This window comes from Neopsephotus bourkii, unplaced genomic scaffold, assembly GCF_033783945.1.
Source record: "Neopsephotus bourkii isolate Nb327-2 ecotype Australia unplaced genomic scaffold, CSIRO-AGI_Nbou_v1 NB_1600, whole genome shotgun sequence".
Classification (NCBI taxonomy): domain Eukaryota; kingdom Metazoa; phylum Chordata; class Aves; order Psittaciformes; family Psittacidae; genus Neopsephotus; species Neopsephotus bourkii.
The window spans coordinates 2,812,939-2,836,247 of NW_026902076.1; the positions used below are offsets into that span (position 1 = coordinate 2,812,939).

Consider the following 23,309-nt stretch of genomic DNA (forward strand, 5'->3'; position numbering starts at 1 on the left):
TTCCCTCCATAAGCCCTGTATTGGGGGCTGAAGTAAGACGATAGGCCAGATTTTTCAGCTGATGAGATTTTTTTTGCTACAATGCAATTGTGATGGTGTGTACCCATGCAGTTGATTGTGCAGAGCTGTGGGAAAAGCACACACACACACACCTACACACACCCCTCTCACGCCTACACACACGCACTTTCAAATTAACTAGGAAAAAAAAAAAAAAAAAAGAGAGAGAGGGAAAATCAGTTAAATCCCGAAGGACAGAAGAACCAAACTTTTCTTCAAAGCAGAGAAACCATTATTAATTCAATACAGCAGATCATTGTCGAAAATTTTACAGCTGTGGACATAGTGTTAGTATTAATGTAAATTCATTGTGGAACATTATATACACACTTGTTTAAACGAGCACTTGCACCATCATCACAATCATTGCCACTTCTCTAAAATGACTGACTGAGTTTCTCCCGATGGAAACTATTAATCTGCTTTCTTAACTGAGCATTCCACAACAGGAGCTCTGCCTGGTCGAAAGAGAGAAAGCAATGACCACCTTTTTCTGTGAAAAATAATGATTACTCTAGCTCTAATTTTGTCACTTTTCCTGCCTGTCTGGTTTCAGTTTCTTGCCTCCAGAGTTCCGCGTCATCCAACTTCTACTGATGCACTTCATGCTACAAGAAGACAGTAGTTGCAGAAAGGAGCAGAAGAGGAAGGGGGAACAACCTCAGACTCCACCAGATTATAGCTCAACCCCTCTAGAATAAGCATTAAACCCTCTAAAGCACTGCCTGAGGGACCGTGGGGGAAGATTTCCAACACGCAAACCGGGTATGTCTACTAATTCCAGGACCACCTTATTTTTAACAATCGGGAATTGCTTTCCAACTTCATCTCCTGCTTCCCGAGGCTTCTCGTTCATCACTGACCCGTTGATGACAGCCACCACCATCCCCCCTCTACCGCTGGGGGCCGCCTGGGCATCCTAGCCGTGACCCCGGCCGGGGCGGTTCTGCTCTCCGGGATACAGTAACAGCAAAGCTAGAGCCTGGCTAGTGGAAGAAAATAAATCTCCATCATGCCCAGCTTCTCCCAAAAGGACGGAGCTCTCAAGAGAAACTGTTGATTTGTGAGGAAATCAGGGGAACGCGCACCTTACTACACACAACGTATTTTTTTGCATCACTATACCACCGCACAGGTTTCTGAACCTCAATCCAGCTTCGGGAAGGAGCTGATTTTGCTGGGAGAAGGATGCACCCATCTCCACACAGGCAGGGAAGAGAGTGAAGCTGAGCTAATCCCGGTTGTCGCAACCAAGATACTTCACCGCTCCTCTAGAGCGACCCTTTATCCTACCCTGAGCTTTGCACAACCTTACATGGGAGCTGCTCCTTTCTACCAGCACCCGACTTTCTGCGAGCCCTCTCTGCATGAGGAAACGTCTTATCGCTCACAAAACTCCATCAAAAGAGTCGAAAAGTTACTATCTAGCGCAAATGTTTATGCATGCTTATATGCTGCAGATAAGTGGATTATTCAAACGCCTCTCAGTGTGTATGAGCAATGCAGATACATGTTATTCATAATTGCATTCATACTATTCCGGTTATGTTTTTTGGAGAAGGTCCAACTTCTGTTAGCATAAACACTTATATATCCTAAACATATTACTGTCTGTGAATTTTACTTTTCAATACCGTAACAGTAAATCAAGGCAACACGCCGACATCCAATGTGACATTCACTGATTTAAGATGAGGTGCAACCTCATCTCCCCTCTCTCCTTCCTCAGGAACAGCTTCTCTCTTTGCTCAGTTCTAGACACCTTAAGGTAAACAGCACTCTGCAACTCTGATATTCCTCTTATTTCTTTTAAAATAAATAAATTCTGTATTATTTTTCTTCATTGAGCGTCCTGTAGTGGCCATAAATGAGCTCGGGAGGAGCGAATTAGCGGGGGGATGGAATAGATGTGGAGCTGGAGAGCACAGGCTGGAAATTAATAGCAGTGAGGGATGGGACTGCCCTGCAGCATCACGTATATGCACACATACACTTACACACACACACAATCTCATTCTTGCCACCAAGAGGGACCAATGCCCCTGCAGCCTGTGAGTTGATTTTGGGGAATGGGATCCTTATCCGTGTTCATCCTAACCAGTCCTGAATTTTACCTCTGCAGGGTTTTCCCATCTGATCCCAAAGTGACTTGGTTTGTTTTATTTTTGGTTCGTAAAATGTCAAACACGAGTTCAGAGCAGGCAGGGGGGTGAAGGAAGCTGCTACCCCCGGCTTACCTTCCACCAGAGAGGTGAGTAAAGTGACATTTGCAGCCTTACGCCTGCCGGCTGGTAAATTCAAACCGATTTTTTCTAGCCTTTCTCGCAAAGATCTCCCCCCGTTTTTCGATTTGGCTCTAGAATTGCAAAGAAATTAACATCGTGATTAACCCCGCGGTGTTCCTGGAAGAAACATTTAGTCTGTGCAGTCACTGAAACCTGGGAGGGTTTTCTCTCGACCTGGGGTGCGCTGATTTCTGCTCGGATTTGTTAAGATTTTCTTCATTTATCTTGGGGGTGGGAGTAGGGATGAACCCACCTTCCACCCTATTTTATCAAGGGAAATCAAATAATGCCAGATAGCAATAATTAACGTGCAGTATTCTGATCTAGAGAGGGAATGGGTTCCCACTGTATGATACTAGCTGGTATTAAGATGGAGTGAGGAGATGCGCAGAAAGGTAAGAGGAGAATTAAATCCTCGGTTATTCCAGGAAAAAAACCTGGATGGGAAGAAGAGCGAGGCGGGGGTATATCTGGAAGGCTCGATGGGAGAATATGTGTGCCTGTGGATAAAATCGAAAAGGAGGAAAATATTTATTAACCCGTTTTTGTGCTTGTATGTCTGAGTGTGTTCTGGTGCGGAAAGGCGACGCTAAGAGGAACAGCGCACCTGAAGGCAGGGTGCGTTATATAGAGGGAACTGATTGCCTGGAGGAAGATTTGAATGCCTGTCGGAGGTTACTGATAAGGACAATAAAAGGATGACTGAGCTATAGGTGGGAAATACACAGCTATTGTTCGGACGCCTATACATATGTAAACCCCCAGGGATGAAATCTTGCCACCTGCGAAATCAAGCAGAGTTTTGGCACCTAAAATCGGAGTCTCTCCCAAACATCTCTTCGCTCTTACTTAAAATTATTTAAGGATTAGTACTCTCTCTAAACGAAACGACAGAGAAGCCAGGCTGGCTTCCCACTATTTTATATCAAAGTAAATAGGGCTAGATGGCAGAATTACAAGAGAGCAGCTTTCTATATTTCACCTCCTTTGAAACAAAAGCTTGTCTAGAATTTAGATTCAAGATAGGAGCTGAAGTCAGCAGCAGCCAATGACGATGGCTTGGGCCAACTCCAGAAATCCATTGAAGTTCAATAATGATGTTTCTTTACCTTGCTAATTATATTTCCTACAGTGTATCTCTCAGATGTTCTCCCTGCTCCATTTGTAGTTGTACAGAATGAGCAGGCAAGTTGGCATATGTACGTAAAATTCTCTGCTGCTCTCACTGGCAAAGATGCTGTCTGAACAATGATTACAGACATTCACGTGGAACGGCATCTATTTTAGGAGACCCTAACTCTCACGTGTATTTTTTGGGTGACTGACAGCATGTGGCAGGACTTTCCCCCACATCTCCAGACGTCATCGCGGATTTTTTTTGCGGGGGGGGGTGGGGGGGTGGGGGGTGGGGTAAGGGGGGTGTGTGGGGGGGTTGGGTTGGTGGGGAGGGAATCCAATCACAACTTTTTAAAAACACCTTACAGTCAACATTGCCCAATTGTTGCTGCAGGATTTGGAAAAAGTATTTTCTTCTTTAAGATTAGAAATTTTACAACATGATCTGAAATTTATTCAAGGTCAATTTAGATGCATTTGTTCCTGTCTCAAAGTAATGCTTTATTTTCCAGTCTGGCGTATACCTCACGCATAGAGAATGAAGTCTTATCCCCTATCAGCTTTCTACTGGCTTAGGTGAACTGGTACCTCATGCCATGACTTCTTCCCTGTTCTGACTGGCCATAGAGTCTTATCCCACCTTTCTTCCAGACAAGTAATTCTGATAATTCGCAGCCCTTCAGACACTGCCAAAAAGATAAAAGCCTTTCTCTCTGATAGTTTTTCCAACTGATGACCTCAGAGCTGAAATTCTTGTTGCTGGTACCTAAATGCACAATCTCCCACTTGCTATGATGGAGTGGTATCTAGACCTCCAGGTCATCCTTTGGTCTTTATTTTCCTCAGTACCAATAACACCAACTATTTTGAGGTCTTCAGCAAAACCCACCAGATCATTAGCGGGCGATTTGCACAAATGTTGGAGAGCAAAGGCTTCAACATCAACTGTGAATAATTCCTCCAGCAACTTTCTCTAGATTAAGTACTAAGTTTCTGACTTTCAAAGCTGTCTGTTGCTGGTTTTCTTTAGTCAGCTACTTACATAAGTTACAGGTTGCCTATGTTAATTGCCTTATCTTTATAGCCATATAAGGGTAGCATAATGGATTTATCTAATAAATCCCTAGAAATACATCAGGTCCTGAATTACATATGGCTCATCATGCAATGTCTAACTGCAACATGGCCATAGTCACATTTTATTTTGACAGTTTTCTAAGAGAGAACTGCGAGAAGAAAAGGTAGAAAGTGTGCACATGTACAAGAGTGAAAATATTCTTGCCTCAGTTCCTTCATTCTGGAACTGAGACAAGCTCCAGATTTTTTTATAAAAACCCCACTAGATTGCATCTTTCTCTATTCTCCATATGTTCATCTCAATGCCTGAATACACCATATTTTCACCTAACCCTGAATGTGGCACACACAATCTATGGCAATAAGATCAGTGAGTACTTGCAATCATCTTTGCTGTTGACCTTTACTGTTGACTTTATTTGTGGTGCATGCACGGATGCCCACACATGGACATATTCACACACGTGCTCCAGCCTCTTACCTTCTAAGTACTCCTCCTAGAAGGGATGCATTCAGACACTCTGGAGGAGAAAGGCGTCTTTGAACTTCTCCTACAGTTACTTTATACTTTGAAGTTGAACTAAGCAAGGACAAGCGGCCAGGTACAGAGCAAAACACCTCTCCAGTATTGACTGAAATTCCACCCAGGAAGCCATCTTTGTTCATCATCAAAGAAGTAACAGATTTTGGAGGAACAGGAACTGGAAAAAGAAAAGGGAGAGAGGGGAGAGAGAAACCATCATGTCGTGAAGGAGCATTGGATAAGTCTCTCTGACATGCACAGAACAGCAAAATGAAAGGGAATTTTGAGTCTCTGGCTACCTCCAGCAACCTAAAGGGTGCTGCTCCCCCAACCTCTAGGAAACTGCTCCATGAATGATGGATGGAGAGAAGGGTGGTACAGTACAGCCTCTATGCAGGGTTTGATCATTGGGAAATAAAATACATATTGGCAAGCACCTGGCAACTTTCGGGTTTGAGCCTGTGTCTCACCCAGAGCCCCCCGATGCCTTTTGTACAACGGACAGCGCCTTTCTGGAGGGGAAAAAAAAAGGAAAATTTACTGTTTTTTGCTAATGTTTCCATTACTGCTAAGATGAGCCAGGAATAAATTCACTACACGAAGGGAGCTGCTGTCTTAAATAAGTATCAAAGCTGGAGGATACAGCAACCAGAAGACAGCTCTGTTATTGCTTTGTGTTTTTATTAACTCTGGTTTATGAAATAAAATGAGTCTTTTCTTTCAGAAAAATGAACACCAGAAAAAAAAAAAAAAAAACCACCAGAAATCTAGTCTAACCGTGGCGTTCTCCACCTTGATTATCGTGCTGTCCGTGAAGTAATAGGAACTCTCTTGCCCCTAAATAAAGCTAGTTACTATAACACATATTTAGGTAGTTATGGGTAACTACGGGTATATGTAACACATATGAAGGCAGTTATGGGGAAAAAAATCAAAAGAAAACAATAAAACAAAACTAAGCAAAATTAAAACATGCTATTCTGTCCACGATAAAAAAGAAATATTTATTTTCTCTGAGAAACCAGTGAGGTTATTTTGAAAGCTACCAAGGGGATTATAACAAACAAATTCCTATAACAGCAACCATACACACTCAGAAATAAATAACAGCAACAAAAACTGGTTAAACTAGAAATGAGAGCATTTCCCTCGTGACCCGAATTTTGTTTACAAATGAACTGAAATAGCTCCCTCATAACTGTGAGTAAGTGTGATGATTTACAGCAGGTGCTCTAATCAATCAGCCAATCGCTTTAATTTATAGGGAGCCTCGCTGCATTTTCCCCAGTTGTTTCATTTCTGCAAGTAATTGATAACAAACCATACTTAAGGTATGTTTTATGCAGGAGTTAATAAGAGCTGACAGCTGCTACTGCTTCTTCCTTTCGGAATTGCTGGCTTTCTATAGAAAATACACTCCAAAATTAGGGGAGTTGCTGGTGGTAGAATCCTGGCAGTCCAGCGGGCATCTTTCAGAGGAGAAAACTAATTGATTACGTACCCTCATCGAGTAGATACTGCTCCACAGTCTCCCATTTCCACTCAATCAGTTACAAAACCAATTCGGCAAATAATAGGGCTCTATTATGCACATATGCCAGCTATTTAGGTAGTTATAATACATGTCGGTTAAGTCATAAAAACCCTGTTTATTTGCAACATAGCTGGAGAATCAAACCATTAGGGTTGAGCGGATATTTAAGTCGTCTGGAGCTGCTAAACAATAAGATCGGGTATCCTAATATATTACAAAGTGCTAACTACTGGGCAATTGCCAATTTTATAACCTCACTGTATGGAATAGACACAACCGTGTTTCACTGTTTTTATTACAGATCATTTCCTATTGCCAGACCAGACCCCCACAATAAAAGCTCCATAACAGCTAAAAACCAAAAGGCATGTCGATTTTAGACATGCATATTGCTTTGTGTGCCTTGTATATAGTGTACAGTATAAACAAATTATTTTGAGTGACTTTACTTCAGGGAATCAGAAAGTGAGTTGGATTCCTATTTCTCTATTATTTTTAGTTAGGCACTTTATACAGCTCATAAAGGCAGTTTCAAATAGTTTGAGAACGGCACAGAAATAGTTATGAAAGAGTTAGAAGCCCACTCTTGCTTTCGTTGCTATTAATGGCGGGAGGGGGGAGGCTGATTGATATTGATTCTATGGGAAAAGACTCATTTGGAGTCTCAGAGGCAGCTCTGGTAGACAAAACCCAAATCCGTCCACATTCCCCGTTACACATAGACATATCACTTGTTTCATGCATGATGTTCTGCAATGTCGTTCTAGCGAAGCATCAAGAAAAAGTAACAAATAAATAAATAAATGAAAAAGAAAACAACAACAACAACAACAAGTAAAGCAGTGCCACCAGACAGATTTCATGAGTGGCATTTTTTCTCTTGGCCCAACACATGGCCTCAGTGGTTCCAGTACACCTTTACAGTGGCTATATTTAGTCGCCAGTTTATCAGGTCACTGTCCAGTGAACTGAAAAATTAAACAAGAGGCAGCAATTCCACGAACATCTGATCTTAGTCCAAACTCACTAAAGAGTGAAGGACCCGTGCAATGGCGAAACGTGCTTTGCTCCCCCCCCCCCCGCTCTGCCCTTTTGGAGTGCTCATTACATTAGTTAACCTTTGAAATATGGATTTTCACGTGCTCAGGTTTTTGTTGGTGTGTTCTTTGTTTTTTTTCCCCTTGCAAATTGCTTTTGGGAAGCAGGCTGCCTTGGCTCCCTCCCCCACTATGCTGAGAACTCCTCAGGTTTTCTCCCTACTACTGCTTCTCCCAAAAGGATGGTATGAATATACCCATCATTAGGACTCTAATAACTCTAAATTTTAGAAGCTTACCAGGCGGTGTAAGCATATCTATTGCAATTTCATAGCTTCAGAGAGATGTATTCTATCTAGACTCTACATCTTCTGTAAATTACCTAATGTTGTCTCAAAAGAAGTATTTGCCATGGAATGAATTATCTTTATATCGCATCTATCTGTTTATCATGGTTATAGCTTTTCAGATAGAGCCCAGATATTACAAGAGATAATAAAACGTGGAGGTTTTAGTAGGTGAAGACATACATGTCCGTGTGAGCAGCTGCAAGTGTCAAATCCCTGAATATATGTAAATAAAGTGTAATGCAGAATATATTTGCAACCCATGTCGACTTTACTCTTTGGCTAGGGATTGTGAAAACTGAAATAATCAGAGTAACACACACATGTGTACACAGCATTCCCAGCACTTCTGCCTTAACTTTATGCCTTTTAGTTCTTGTTACCAGCAGCAGAAACCATTACATTTTCTTTCCCTCGCAAACTCTATTTGCTGTATGTGAGCACTCACAATTACATAATTCCCCTTTCCAAAATCTCTGTCTTCTCTTTTTCTTTCTTTCTTTCTCTCTCTATTTTTCTCTCCTCCTTCCTTTCTGTCCCTTTTCTCTCTTCATTTTTCTTTTTTTCCTCCTGCGGTTGTTTCCAGCCTCTTTGTCATTTCTCCCCCTTCCATTTCTCTTCAGCTTATCAATAAACCGGGAGAGCAACAGTAGCCGCTTGATTTGTTAGTAATTATAAGCACACTGTTCCTGCAAACTGGATCTCTAGATGAGTGAGATCGCTTTAAAACGACAGCAGGAAATGGTGGGGAAATGGAGCATGGCGAAACTCAGCGTGAAGCTTTCAGTTCTTTACATGTTTACAATTTTCTGTGCATACATTAAGTTTAGGGGTTGTTCTTTTTTTGTTGTTGTTGTTGTTGATGGTGATTCTCTGTTGGGTTGCTTTCCACAAAAACATAAAAATGGGCAACAGTGCAGACACGGAAGTGGAAATGGAAATAAAAGGGCATTTGAGGAGCACTAAAATAAACAAATAAATAGAAAAACAACAAATAAGTAGAATAAATAAATATTAATAAATAAAATAATGTCCTGAAAATAGTTGAATAAGAGGTTCTACTCTATGGATATCGTTGCAATAACGCCGTCAATAATATGATCATGTGTCAGTCAATCAAACAATCAATCCGAATAAATATTTCTTATATTTCTTACTAACAAACGTCATAGCCAAACTTCTTGCTATTTTGCTATCGAGCTATCAAACAGCCTTTAAAAAAGTAATTAAAAAAATCTGCCTACTGGGCAAATTGAAATCAGTAAAAAGTTCTTTGTCCATTATAACAACAGGACTTTGCTGTAACTTGATTTGGTCTGACTTGGTAGCCAAACCAAGAAAGTCCAGAGACAGTCTTACCCACTGCCAACGAAAGGCCCGGTTATTATTTTAATGTTAATGAACAATTTGAGAAACCGTGTATTCCTGTCCCTTTCCCTCTGGCCCCTTTCAACTCCTCCATTCCCACCTCCCCTCTCTTCTCCACCGAAGTCCTTTTTCCCCTGAAAACCGGGACTAAATTTCCAAGCAAAATGTATTCCCTCGAAATTGTTTTGCATTCAATTAAAGGTGATCATAAGGTTCACTGGACAATCCAGGAATAAGCACGAAACCGGCAGCGAAGCAACATCTCTCATTCTCAGGTCTATCACCTGCAAAGCTGAGGCCAGAGAGGTTTTCAGTTAATCATTAATCCGGATGCTTCAAGAAGAGGTGGGGAGGAATCTCACGTTGTATTATTAGGTTGTTTGGGGTTTTTAAGGTTAAGACGCCTCCTTTCATGTATTTCTTTTAAATGGTAAGAATAGAGCGTGTTTGCAAAGACATAGAGGATGAAGGTGTTAGGGTTAAGTGGCCTTTCGTGCTAAATCAGGTGTGAGTGTGCTGGCGATTGTCAGAAACCTCTGAAAGTAAATAAATACATCAGAATAATTTTAAAGTCACTGGCTATGCCCCAGAGTCACAAAAAAAAAAAAAAAAAAAAAAAAAAAAAAAAAAAAAACTCAGGGCTCTGGCCACGAGGGAATTTTCAGGAGAACTTCTTTGGCCATAGCCAGTGAGAGGACATCCCAAATGAACAGGTGATAAGAGGACCTGCTTTTTAATTCCTGACATACATAAAATCTCCCTGTATTTCAACAGGGATCGAGGGAAAGGCCTCAAAACATGCAGCCGGTAAACTCTTAAAGCCGAGTTAAATCTGGTATTAATGTTTTTGCTGATTATTATCATCTCGATGATTTATCTGGCTCCCTCCCGCCCACTTCCACCACCCAAATCTTAATGGAACTAGGAGCTAACGATGATTTTTAAACGTCTCGTTGGATTTTTTTAGACTATTAATGTACCGCATCCTTCTCATTATTAGTTTATTGATTGTTCATTGACCAGCCCCCTTCAAATCGTATTAACCACCCTCTGCCAGTTTAGATTAGGAGAGTTTAAAAAGCACCTTTCATTGCTCCACTACCATCGCAGCAGAGTGCAGGCTTGGTAGCTTAATGCTTGCTCTAATGGGGCAGCTAAGAGCCGAGGGGCCACGGTCCCTGCCTATTGCATTAATAGCTCAAAGGGGGCTAATACAGAAAATTAGCCTTAAACGAGCTCTGGAGATCTCCAAATGAAAGAGCCATTTATCACGCTGGCTACCTTCATTCCACTCGTTTGCTCTCTCTACTGGGAACAACTCATTTCCTCTTAACTAAATTACTTCAGAAATGTCAAGTAAGCTCAGATAGCAAACATAACAAGAGGCTGGGTGTATGTAATCTGTTGTGCGGGATCGATACGCGGAATAAATCGATAACCGCGTATGAATCCCTGTGTAATTTCCTTAATATTTTGGCAATACTTTTGCATAGATAAGTAATTCCTTCTGCAGGCTTCCAAGACTATGAAGAAACAAACACAATCTGCATGGTTCAGATGTCAAGTCCCCATTATATTTTTTTTCAACTACATCGTAATTAAAGTGTTTTAGGTTTAGGTGAAATCGTCTCACTCTAACCCTTGTCTATCAAATCTGTATCACGGGGAGTGCTCCACAGCCCCAAATTCAGTCTCTACCTAACTGTCCATCTGCCTGCAATAACAACTTGGAGAGTTTCAACAACTTATTCTTGCTTCGAAGGACATCATCACAGCAATAAACTGCAAGAACAAGGCGAAATCTATACTGGACCCTGTCTGTGTAGCTCCTTCTCTCTTCCTGATTAAATATTGTCTGCCACAAACGTGACCTACTATTTATTACTCATTTCTCTTCCTCTGTACCCACGAAACACCCTGCGCAAAAAGCAACTGAGCTCCCAGTATTCCTTTATGCTGAGAAGCTTCTTAAATCTCAGCATTACATCTGAGGAAGAAAATACTGCTAAAGCGACTTTGAAACAGATCTCAAGATCTTTCTTTGGTGACATTTCCGAAGTGCGTATCCATCTTGTTCACCATGAATAAACTCAGGGTATTTCTTCTTATGGCTGCACACAGGTGCATGTAGTCGCACCTATATGGGATTATGCGGCAGCTGCTCGACCTGGAGCTCTTGCAATGCCCGTACACATTAAGCACCCCTATATCTACACCTAAGACGTGTAGTTACTAATACTCACATTTTAGTGCTACTCGCTATCTAAATGTACCGCCCAGCATGCGCGTTCAGTCTCTGCTGTCCCTGAAGGAAGGGGAGACACAGAAGTGGGGTGGAGTGGTTATATATATATATATTAAAAAAAAAAAAAAAAAAGAGTATTTTGGCCAGGGTGATCAACATAAAAAGTGTTCTGCGGAAAAACATATTGTGAAAGGAATATACTAAAAGGGAGCAACGCTAGGAAGGAGCCTCTCCGCCACAAATCAAGCACCAATTAATCAAATACACCCAAGAGGAAACATGGAGTATGAGGTGTTAAGCAGGGGTGGGGAGGGAAGGAGAGCGGGGGGGGGAGGGGGGGGGAAGGAAGAAAATACAAGCAAAACCCATCAGATTACAGACCCTGAGCACAAACCCGACTGAACATTCAAACTGCACTAAACCAGGAGAAACAACTTTTCACTATATATATTAAAACCCGAAGGTGAGCAATTTTCTATTTCTCAAAACCGCCTTCGACTTTTCAACCGATGGTCCTAAATAATGCTACCAAGCGTTCTTAAAGTTTTCACCTCTTCTCCCTCAAATAACCATACCTTGATCGTGTGTGTATACAAGAGAGGGACTGTACACGAGGATTTAAATTAAAAACCAATAAATACACGGAAGGACCTCATGCTGCCTTAAATACATTTTAAATAAACGATCTCCCTGTTATTTTCCTTTACATTTTAGAAGATCATCCCTATTAAAGTGTTTGTGCGCATTTGACAAATAAGAAGTAAGTGCTGCTGATAGTAAGCATAAGAGACAGCATTTCTAAGGCTCATCTCTGGTACTTAAAATTGAATCTAGAAAGAGAAACTCCTTAGATAATTAAAGATAGCTTTCCCTACATTTGCAGCGTGTGATCTGTTTAATGTCTATCAGCATAACACAACACTAATCGCCAAGCATTTTCGAGTGACTGTCAGAGAAATGTAAAAAAATTAAGCAGCTGCAATACGCCCGAAATGAGTTATTGTAATTACATTTAATTAGTTTAATTAGTTAATTATTTTGCTTACAGCTGTACAAGAGACTGCAAACATTTGTTAATATCACATTCCCTTTAACAGTATGGGGTGATTCTGCAGTTACACTAAATCATGTGCGCATATGTAGGGAGATTTACAAAATGGGCATGGGGAAGGGGGGGATTCTTGGAAAAAGGGGGGAAGAAGGTCTAGGCTATTTTTCCATAAGTATTTCTTTTTCTCTCCTTCACTTTTGATTGGCCTGGGAAATACATTTCAGCCCCAAAGGGAATCAGCCCTCTTCTCCCGTTAAAAGATAACCACCCACCCCACCCCCCCACCCCCCGAAACTGCATTTGAGCATGGGGTGCTCAATTAGGGACATTTGAGTAATTATTACCTTTAAGGAGGGGGAAGGTGGGAATATAAACTTTTCCTTTCACAGATCTTCCCTTTCCCCTTCACTCTATCTACCGATCCAACCAACTCTACACCTTGCTGCCATCTATACCTACTTCCCTGATAAATTAATTTTCCCAAAGTAAAAAGACATCATGAAGATTTTACTACAAATTCGTCTAGCTTGTTGGAATAATCCATACCTTTTTTAATGACAGACTGGTCCAATAAGTTCATACCGCTGTTATTGGCATCTTCAACTGACTGTGGATATAAAAACATCACTATTCAAATTGACTGGATATTAAAGAATCACGTACATAAATCATGTCATTCCAAACTGAAGTTTCTGTAATTTCCATTTATATTGATTTACTGGGGGAGGAGGGATTTCTTAATCATTCTTATTATTGTTATTATTATTCCTCCAAAGTAAACAAAATTCTTACAGATTATATAGTATAATATAGTATGTATAATTAATAATAATAATAAGGTGTGAAGCATATGGGATGCAATACTGGGTTTGTTATCTTATAAAACACAGAAATCACATAGACTTCCTTTCATTCGACAAAGCTTTATATTTCTTCCTTTGAAAATCTGGCAGGTCGACAACGTCTGCAAGATCCATCGCATGACAGAAATGAACACGATTAAGGAAAACTTAAAATCTCCCTCTCCTTTCCTCCCTCCCCCCAACTTTGTGCGTGTGTGTGTTTTGTTTTGTTTGTTTAACCTTGTAACTTCTTAGTAATTCAAAGGCCATTTACTTTTTATATACAATAGTTTACATTATGGACTTTAAAAGCTGGAGCGATCCGCCCCCATGGTCCGGGACAGAAGCAGAAGATTTCCAGCTCCTGAATTAATGGGGAGAGAGGAGCAAGAATATACATTATCAACAGAAGGAACTATGAAATTGCCTAGAAAAAGTCTCCCTATCTCCTTTTCAAGCGTTTCCTCCGCCCCATCCCCCTTCACACCACCCCCCCCCCCCAACCCCCCCGCCATTTATTTCCCCTTTCTTTTCAGCCCGTATAAGAGCACACCTGTTATTACGGCATTAACTTCTTTAGCAGGGAAGAGAACAAAGAAGGGCCCAGAGGACACAGAAAATGTTGGGTTTCATTTCCCAACATCAGCGTGGGATACACAAAAAAAAAAAACAACAACAAAAAAACAACCCAACAACCAAACAACAAACCAAACAAAAACACCACAAAAAAAAAAAATACTCAACAACAAATAAACCAAAATTACCGTTGGATCTGCGGTCGGTACAGAAAAAAAAAAAAATCTCCTAAAGAGAAGAGGTGTCACCAGAGCAATTTATTGCACGGTTATGGCAGGTTCCATTTTAGGGTAAATTCTGGGTATTAGAGAAAGGGTTTCTTGGATTTATTATTTTATTTTCCTTATTAGTATTTAGGGTTTGAGGGCTTTTTTTTTTTTCTTTTTTCCCCAGGTTATTGCATGTCTGGGGAGTTGTCACTTTTTCTTTTTTTTTTTTTTTTTTTTCCCCCGATAAAGAAAACATCTTTACAGAAAAGCCATTATTTTCTTCGCTATTATTTTAACTATCTTTGCTACCACGAGAGGCTGAGGTTATCCGGATCAAGCCTTTATCTCCGGCTCTCTCTGATCAGCAGATATTTAAGACGGAATATGATTAGGACAAAATTGCATCTCCCCAAAAATGTGACAGAACAATATTTTCTATGAGATTTTTCCTTTCATTTTCCTTGCACACACACTCAAGAGGGTGCTCACACACAGAGCTGTTCCTTCTGTTGTGTGTGCATGGCTGTGTCTTTCTCTCATAATCAATAGGCTACATACCTAAAGGGCACAAAATAAAATTACAGTCTTCCTTCCTTTCCCTGAACAGCTCCCAAAGAGGGATGATGAGCAAATGCTGCATCACGGTGCACCTCCACGGCATAGAATTGGAGGTAAATATGAAACACCATCTTTCCTTCCTTTTTTTTTTTTATTTTTACTTTTCTTTTTTTTTTTTTTTTTTAACTCCTTATCTCACCTTATCTCTGGAGTAGATGGTTGTGCCCACGCTTTATGCCTGTGCGTGCGCTCCGCTCGCTCCATCAGCAACGTGGGTTAGTTGTTGTAGTTAATGAGAAGACTCCTGTCTGATTTTCTATCTAATTACGCCCTCCTGCTGGGTTTTTGTACAGGATATTCGCTCAGCATGCTGGCAGTTAATAGTCACAGAGAGGATCGTAAAGATTTAATTAGGACTGCATGCGGAAACGTGGAAAAACAACTCAGACTTTTAATTACTAGACTTCTTTAGTTAAAAGTGATACCAGGGGTTACTTTATAAGAGACTTCGGTGTTTTGGCGCAACTTAACTCTCCGTGTCTCTAGCTAGCACGTAGAAACAGGGACGGCAGTGTGAGGAAGGAGGAGTGAAGGTGTGTGTGGGGAGGGGGAAAGGTAATGAGTTTCCAGATAGATTTGGAAAATCTCGAGAGGAAGATCGCCTCCCTTCCTCCTTCCAATAATCTGATAGCACAGAGATTCCTAGATGCCATATATTCAATCTTATTCAATAGCTATGAAAATATCAGAGAAAAAAAAAAAAATCTTGTTTCCCCTTAAAGAGCGTGAATTTCCCCTCCATATTTTCTTTATTGTATCTTTTACTAGCATAATCTTTCTCTTGACTAGCTGGTGTGTGTGGGAATATCTGAGGTTGCAATGTTTGGGGACTGTTTGTTTGTTTTCAGAGTCCCTTTTAGATGACGCAAATTTGTTTTCAATGACTAGGTTTTGGCTTCTCTGTTCCCTAAGAAAGGACTGTAATTTGCAGTTTGAAAATGCCCCTCGGAAGGAGCAGCAATAGCATTACAATACGTCCTGTTTACAATAACAGAGCGCTATCATGTTACAATCACTTAATTCCAGCCCTGGACAATGGCTCACACATGGCCTGAGTTTGGCGTTTGTAAAATAAACCACTGTTTCTTTCTGTCACGCACTGCCTTTCATTCTGTTTCATGCTCCCTTGTCAGCCCAGCACATTCCCATGGCATGTATTTGATCAGGCACTAATAAGCTAAAGCAAAGAGACACATCTTTATCCAACTATACACCTAGATATCGGTTCAACTTTTTGGACTACTAAAAGAAGAAAAAACACCACAAAACTAAACCAAATAGCTATTTGAGACCCTTCTTGGAAATTCTCTCTAGTGTTCGTGGAAAATAAGTATATATCGCCGAACAGGAATCCCTGTAGATTCATATTTAAAATCCCTAGAACGGATTCCTTGGCTCCACAATAAATCCATATTAAAAATCAGGCTGGAAAACTCCCCAGGTTCATCTGCCACTAGAAGAGGAGGCAAGAATAGAAAATGCTGAACAGTAGGAGCGAGTACCGGGCTGGTTTCCCTCCTGCCTGTGCTAACTTGCAGTTGGACACTTCTTCCTTCACGTGTTTCTCCTCTCCTCTCCTCTCCTCTCCTCTCCTCTCCTCTCCTCTCCTCTCCTCTCCTCTCCTCTCCTCTCCTCTCCTCTCCTCTCCTCTCCTCTCCTCTCCTCTCCTCTCCTCTCCTCTCCTCTCCTCTCCTCTCCCTCTCCTCTCCTCTCCTCTCCTCTCCTCTCTCCTCTCCTTGTCTCCTCTCCTCTCCTCTCCTCTCCTCTCCTCTCCTCTCCTCTCCTCTCCTCTCCTCTCCTCTCTCCCTCTCCTCTCCTCTCCTCTCCTCTCCTCTCCTCTCCTCTCCTCTCCTCTCCTCTCCTCTCCTCTCCTCTCCTCTCCTCTCCTCTCCTCTCCTCTCCTCTCCTCTCCTCTCCTCTCCTCTCCTCTCCTCTCCTCTCCTCTCCTCTCCTCTCCCTCTTCCCCCGGCCTGAGACCAAACTTTTAGAAATGAAGAGTCTGTTTGATTTCCAGTGGCCTCAGAACCCCAAAACAGGAGCCCCATGCCTGCTGGCCCACGGCCACGTCTGCCCCTGCCCAGTCCCATCCCTATCCTCATTCCATCCCTTTTCCAGACCGATCCCAGCCTGATCACCTGCCCGGGCCGGCGGGGGCCGGGGGGAGGCACTTTCCACGGATGCTGAGCGCTGCCCGTAGCGGGGATGTTTTACGGGAAAAGGGAAGGACAGCTTATCTGAGCTGAGTAGGACCTTTTTTTCTCTCTTGTTCGCTTTCTCTCTGTCTCTCGGTGTCTCTCTCATCCCCTTCCTCTCTCCCCACTCTTTATATTTCTCTCTTGTTTTTCCTCTTCATCTCTTCTGCTCCCCTACCCTTTGTCTCTTCTCTCTCTTTTCTCACTGTCTCTGTCCCTTTCTTTCCCTGTCTCTCCCCACCTTTTCCCCTTTCCCTCTCTCTTCCCCTTGCTTCTTTCTGTCTTTTCCTCCCCCTTCTCTTTTCCCCCTCTTTCTCTCTCCTTTCGTTTCCTCTGCCTTTTATATTTTTTACCTCTTCTCCCTTTCCTCCCCTCATCTCTTTCTTTCTCACAACAATCACCAGCTTTTCTTTGGGGAAAGTGTAAATACGAAAGCACAAACAGTACTTAACGTCTATCCAGAGAAAGATAGACATGTTCACAGAGGTAAAGCTCGACTTGACCCCCTAGGCGGTTTGGCTGAGCCGAGGTTGGAAGCCGAGCCCCAGGGAGGAGGGGATGCCCTCTGCTCTCAAAACCCGCTTGGAAACCCGCAGAAACCAGCGACTTGACGAGCTCGGAGACAGAAGCAAAGCCAAAATCTTTCTATTTCTAAAGCACTTTGACCCAGCAAATCGCAGAGATTTTCCCCTGAAGTCCTAAAACCAGGCTCAAGCCAAGGCAAACAGCCACCCCTCTGCTGCTGTCCTTGTCATGTTCAGCAGGATCCTTTTCACGGCTGGTTTTACCTTCTCAGACTCCTCTCCTTTCTTTTCCCCTTTCTTTTCCAGTTTCTGTAACCTTGAAGTCCGTATCTCATCCAGCGTTTGTTTATCCCAAGTGTATATATGCATATATATATATATATGATACTTAAATTTGGGGAGGAGGGAGGTGAAGAATGGAGGGGAACTCACAAATCCCTACTAGCAGAGCCTAATACAGGAACTGGCTTCTGAGTTCCTGCGTCTCGGAATCCCCCTCTTTGGCCATACCCTGCTCCAGCAAGGTGCAAACCCTTCCCCCCACCCCCTAGTACCGAAGCTGTTAAGTGCCTTTGTGGGTCTGCTTGGGGGTGGGGTTTTTTTTTTAGGAAATAACACATGCTGATGAGTTTCGCGTGGGATGGAAGAAAGCTGAGAAATACTGTGATTTCAGCCCGCTGAAACTCCTTTGTTACCCAAAAGAGGGAATCAAATTATTTAAAAGCAGTGCTACCCTACCAATTATGCTTAAAAAAAGAGGGGGGTGGGGAGTGAGTGTTTCAAGTCTTGTTCTTGATGACCGGTTATTGCTTTTGGTTTGGGTTTTGTTTATATTTTCCCTCCCGGATGAAAAATGTAGTAATTGGACAGTTTCATCAAAATCCTTGAACGGCAGGAAATTGGTTGGGGAGGTTAAGGGAGGGGGTAAACTGATATTGCATGGAAAATAACCTGAATTTGAAAAGCCAGGTTTAAACTTTGCCAGCTTTTGAAACACGTGGAATATTTAAAGTATGTCTGCCTTCCCCTGCTCTCTGTTTGCAGGGTAATGTTCGATTTGCAAAGCAGAGCCGGTGCGTGACAGCAGTGAAACAAATTCTCTCTATATAATACTAATACTACTAATAAAAAGAACGTGAAGGACGGGGAGTAGGTGGATTATAATCCCAGCATGGAAAAAGGATGGTAGCCTGTACCGATATCACTGTAAGCCCCTCACTGATGATTTATAGCCGAGGGATGGGGCCTCTTAGCATGGGAGGCATCTGCATGGCCCAGGAGAATGCAACGCGGAGCCTTACCTGGACCTCCTCCATCCCCGGGTGCCCGATGCCGTGCAGGGCAAGGCTGTCCCCCATCCCGGAGTCAAGGCCATGGTGAGCTGAGTGGAGCAGGACATCTGGCCTCCTCACGGAGTGGTAGTCCCTCCTGGGATCCAAGCCTGAGAGCTGTGGCAGGGCGGCCCGAGGCTGCGGCAGCAGTGACCCTGTCTCCGATCCCACCTCTTGCCTCTGCCTCTGGCCCCAGGGATGCTGCTGGGGTTGATGCAGGGGGTTTAGAGAGTAGGGGTCATTCACATGGGAGTAAGGGTCCTGGCTTTGGTGGTAAGGAAGAGGCTGGTAAGGGGGTGGGAAGTAAGGCGGCTGGAAATCCGAGGATGGGGTGTGAGAAAGCGGAGGAGCGCTGGAGTAGGGTCCCTGGGAGACGGATCCCAGCTGGGACAACCTGGAACTGTGGCTGGGCACTCCATCATGCCGGTCCTACGAGCAGAATAAAATAAAAGCAACAAAAAAGAGAGGACTTTTAAAAGGTAATAATATAAAATAAAAGAGCACAATCCCACCCCAAAATAAAAAAAATTATAAATACAACCAGTTGTAAACCAGGTTTCAGGTATGTTCCTTCCTTCCTCTGCCAAGGGTTAGGACTGTCCCAGCATTTCCCACCCAGACCGTGTCTGTTCCCAGTAAGTATCAAGGAGGGGTAAGGGGGATCTGTCTGAGGGAGAAATACTAAATGTCGTAATTAAAAATGTAGAACGAGTCTTCCATATGCAGTTATTATTCGTGACTTCAGTCCAGTAATACGATTCCCCTTCCAGCATCTCCTCAAATAAACCCCAAATTTAAAAAAAAATTAAAAATATTGAGAACCCCAAACCACCCATCCTTCCAAACAGCCCACCCCTTGTCCTGCCTAAAGTTTCCAAACATCTGTTTGTTCTCACTGCTGAAGTCCTGAAAATCACCAACACATCTTCACTTGGAAAAGACCAAAAAGAAAGCTGCACTTCTTGGAGGACTCCGAGGAAAGAAGTTGTGCGAAAAAACACTTGGGGGGGGGGGGGGAATAAAAAAAATCGTGGGGGCTTTTTGTATAAAGGGAGTCCACTCCTTAAAAAAAAAAAAAAAAAAAAAAAAAAAGAAACACCAGTATTGAACAAATCCAGTCTCTGTGATTTCTGATTTCTCCAGCTATTTCCAGTGTCTTTTGTCTCCTTTCCCAATATTCTATTCCGGAAAATGGGGTGGGGGTCAATTGTAATGAAAAGTCTTTGGGGTGTGTGGGGCGCCGGGGGCGGGGGGGGGGGGGGAGAGTGTGTGGCGGTGTGGAGGCTTCGGAGAAAAGGTGGGAGAAGAGTTTTGTTCAACTCCATCGAGCTGAAGCTGCGAGGCTAAAAGTAAACAAGAAAAATATCTATTCCACCAAGTGTAGCTCAAACCCCCACAAGCAATGGCACACATCGCTTAGGAAAAAAAAAAAAAAAGGGGGGGGGGAAGAAAAAAGTTGTGTTTTTTTCCCTGCTCTCCCCCCAAACTCCCCTTGCTCAAATCGAGAACACACAATGCAAAAAGGGAGAAGCAGCTGCAAGCCTCCTCCAATTATTGTGCTAAATTACCAAGCCAAAGGCGTTTAAAAAGAGAGAGAGAGGGAGAGAGACAACAGATCGAGAGAGAGAACATGCAATTCTAGTACAACATGGATCCAAACTCACCATGGCGGAATAGGTGTGGACTAACATCTGGAAATAAAAAAAAGTCTTGTAATAGCTAAAAAGAAAATAATGGTAATAGTGCTAATAATTGAAGGGGGGAAAAATATCAAGGAGATCTGCAAAGGGCCGTGTTGGACACAGGAGAACAGCTTGAGATACTTCGAAGTCTATCCATCAAAAAAAAAAAAAAAAAAAAAAGACCAATACCCCCCAAACCGAGCCTAGAAACCTTTATCTACATATATGATATACCCCTCCCTCTCTGGGGTTCCCCCCCCCTTTTTTTTTCCCTTTGAGCTCCCAAATACAATCCTCTTCAACCTAAGCCTAGGCTCAGACTGCTCCGCTACCCCTTCCTCCCGTTCCTTCTCTACACCGCCTCATAATAATTGATATTCATGACTATTAATATTACACGACTACTTTAAAGGGAGAATGCAGGACCAAATGGAGCGTGAAGCTGGCAGCCAGCTCGAGAGCTCCCCTACTATTGTAAATGACGTTCATTCAGTGGAGAATTACTAGATGTAATCAGACGAGGGGGGCTGGCAGAAGCAGAGGCTGGGGAAAGGGAGAGGGGGGAAAAAGTTTAGCAAGGAAGAGGCATAACTTCAATGAACTCGAGAGGAGGAAGATGCAGAAAGGAACTGAGGGGCTGGAGCGGGGAAGTGAGAGGAAACAATGCTAGAGGCGAAGAAAAAGAAGAAAACCCCCACTTTTTTTTTTTTTTTTTTTTTTTACATTTAATTATACATTCCTAATACGAGGAATTGTTTGACTTCGATGCTATTATTCTTGTAAGATTGGGGTTTTTTTTGTGTGTTTTTTTTTTTTTCTTTTTAAACAACGAGGAAAACCAGGCTTTCCTAAACTTCCACTTTCCTTGTTTTTTGCAAAAAAAATGGAAGAAGAAATGTTTAGTCTCTGTAATATATCTCTATTTACAGTTAAGATAAAGCCCTTCTGATGCATGTTACAGATCGTATTTATTCACAAAAGCCAAACAAATACTTTAATCTGCACTAAGTTGAGCTTTTGAGCTTCACTTTTTCTGAATCCTGTTCCTCCCTTCCCGACACGAAAAAATAAAAATATATGTACCTATACGTCCAGATTTTCACCCAAATGTAAAATGTATGCAGTGATTTTTAAAGGATGGTAAATTTTTAGTTGTGAGGCAAAGCCAGAGGCGATATCAGGCCTTTTTGATGTTGCAGGAACCCGTTCAACTGGACTGTCTGCCATGTCTGTTAAAGTTCAACTTACGTTCCTTCCTAAATAGACTCGCACTTCCCAGAGCACCCCACCCGCTGCGCGCACACACACACACACACTCACACTCTTCTGTTTTAAGAACAGATTCAGTTTAAGTGGCTGAGACAACCCTACTTTAATTATAAATTGTAAAGAAGAGAAAGCAACAATTTAATGGGAAAGAAAAGAAACATTTTTTTTCTTTAAAAAAGATAGATCTAGAGGGCTTCAGCTCTAAAAAAAAACCAAACCACCAACCCCCCCCCCCAAAAAAAAAAAAAAACAAACAAAAAAACAACCCCAAACAATATTTTGTCTTTACTTTTTAATGCTACATGTTACAAAATGTCTTAGGGCGCACTCCAAGTCCGGGTATACCCTGCCCACAGCCAAATCCCACCCAACCGCTCCCCAGCTCAGCTTCTCTCCCACGGCAGTCTAGAAATAAGAGTGTCCGTAAAAATGCACAGAGGCTTCAAAATCCCCTTCCAAAGGAGGGTGAGAAATAAAACCCCGGCGAAGCAGGGAAGGGGAGAGGTTTTGTCGCTTGGTGCTGTGGGCAGGCAGAGACAATGGCCGGGCTGTGCCGGGAGATGGGGAGGGAAAAGAAGAGAGGGCTCAGCGGACTGTGATTGCCGGCGAAACGGACACACGCACACACACAAGGACATTACACATGCCGGGCTGTGCTCATTCTGCATATGCTGGGATTTGCCAGTTGACAATTAGCCTGACGGCAGCTTTTGGGAATGGAAACGTTTCTCCGGTGCGGCAGGCTGCCGCTCTCCCGCTCCCCTCCGTCCCGTCCTCCTTGCCTGGCTGCTGCTGTGGGAACCATGCCCTCCCTCTGCCTCTTTCTCTGCTTTGCCCGTGAGTTTCCCCGCTGTGTGAGCGAGCTCCCGGATGGGAGAGCTGCGGCGGAGCGACGGGATGGGGCCGGCGGGGCCCCGACGGCGCTACACCGGGCGTGCTCCCTGCAGGTCCCATGCTCTGCCCCGTCCCTGGCTCGTGCCCGGTCCTCGGTTCCTGCCCAGCCCCCTCATGGTACACAGCCTTGTAACTGACCGCTTCCCTGTCACCGGCTCCTGCCTGGTCCACTGTTCTTGCCCGACGCCCAGGCCGGTATTCGGCTTCCACCCTGCCCCGTCCCTGTCCCCTGCTCGGTAACGAGCCTGCCCAATTCGCAGCCTGGTAACGGGCTTCGGCCCTGCTCGGTCCCTGCTACTGCCCTGTCCTCGGTCCCTGCCCTGCCTCTGCCCAGTAGCCGGTCTCTGCCCGGAATCTGGACTCTGCCCTGTCCCCGATCCTTGCCCGGCCACCTCCCCGCGGAGCAGCCTCCGTGCTGGAGATAGCGGATTGCGCTCTTCTGAGAATCTTCCCCCCCGCCCCCCCACCCCGCGATCGCCGTGCAAACGCCTCTGCCAGATTAAAAACAAAATTAAAAATAAAAAAATTA

The 23,309-nt window shown here is 43.2% G+C and overlaps 1 protein-coding gene across 4 annotated transcripts in view; it reads right to left on the minus strand.

Annotated features, from left to right (window-relative positions):
* The window catches only part of TFAP2B (transcription factor AP-2 beta), a 29,002-nt gene that overhangs the window by 4,523 nt on the left and 1,170 nt on the right, over positions 1-23,309 (minus strand). Inside the window, exons 1-6 of one of the 4 annotated variants that reach the window (XM_061372243.1) lie at positions 20,600-20,925; positions 18,906-19,364; positions 13,190-13,250; positions 5,499-5,573; positions 5,020-5,239; positions 2,298-2,416 (exon numbers count right to left, since the gene is read on the minus strand). In XM_061372243.1, the coding sequence (XP_061228227.1) occupies positions 2,298-2,416; positions 5,020-5,239; positions 5,499-5,573; positions 13,190-13,250; positions 18,906-19,364; positions 20,600-20,626 (961 nt within the window). In that variant the 5' untranslated portion in view covers positions 20,627-20,925. Of the gene's footprint in view, positions 1-2,297; positions 2,417-5,019; positions 5,240-5,498; positions 5,574-13,189; positions 13,251-18,905; positions 19,365-20,599; positions 20,926-23,309 lie in introns of those variants that run through there. The other 3 variants (XM_061372242.1, XM_061372245.1, XM_061372244.1) reach the window with 3 other exon arrangements.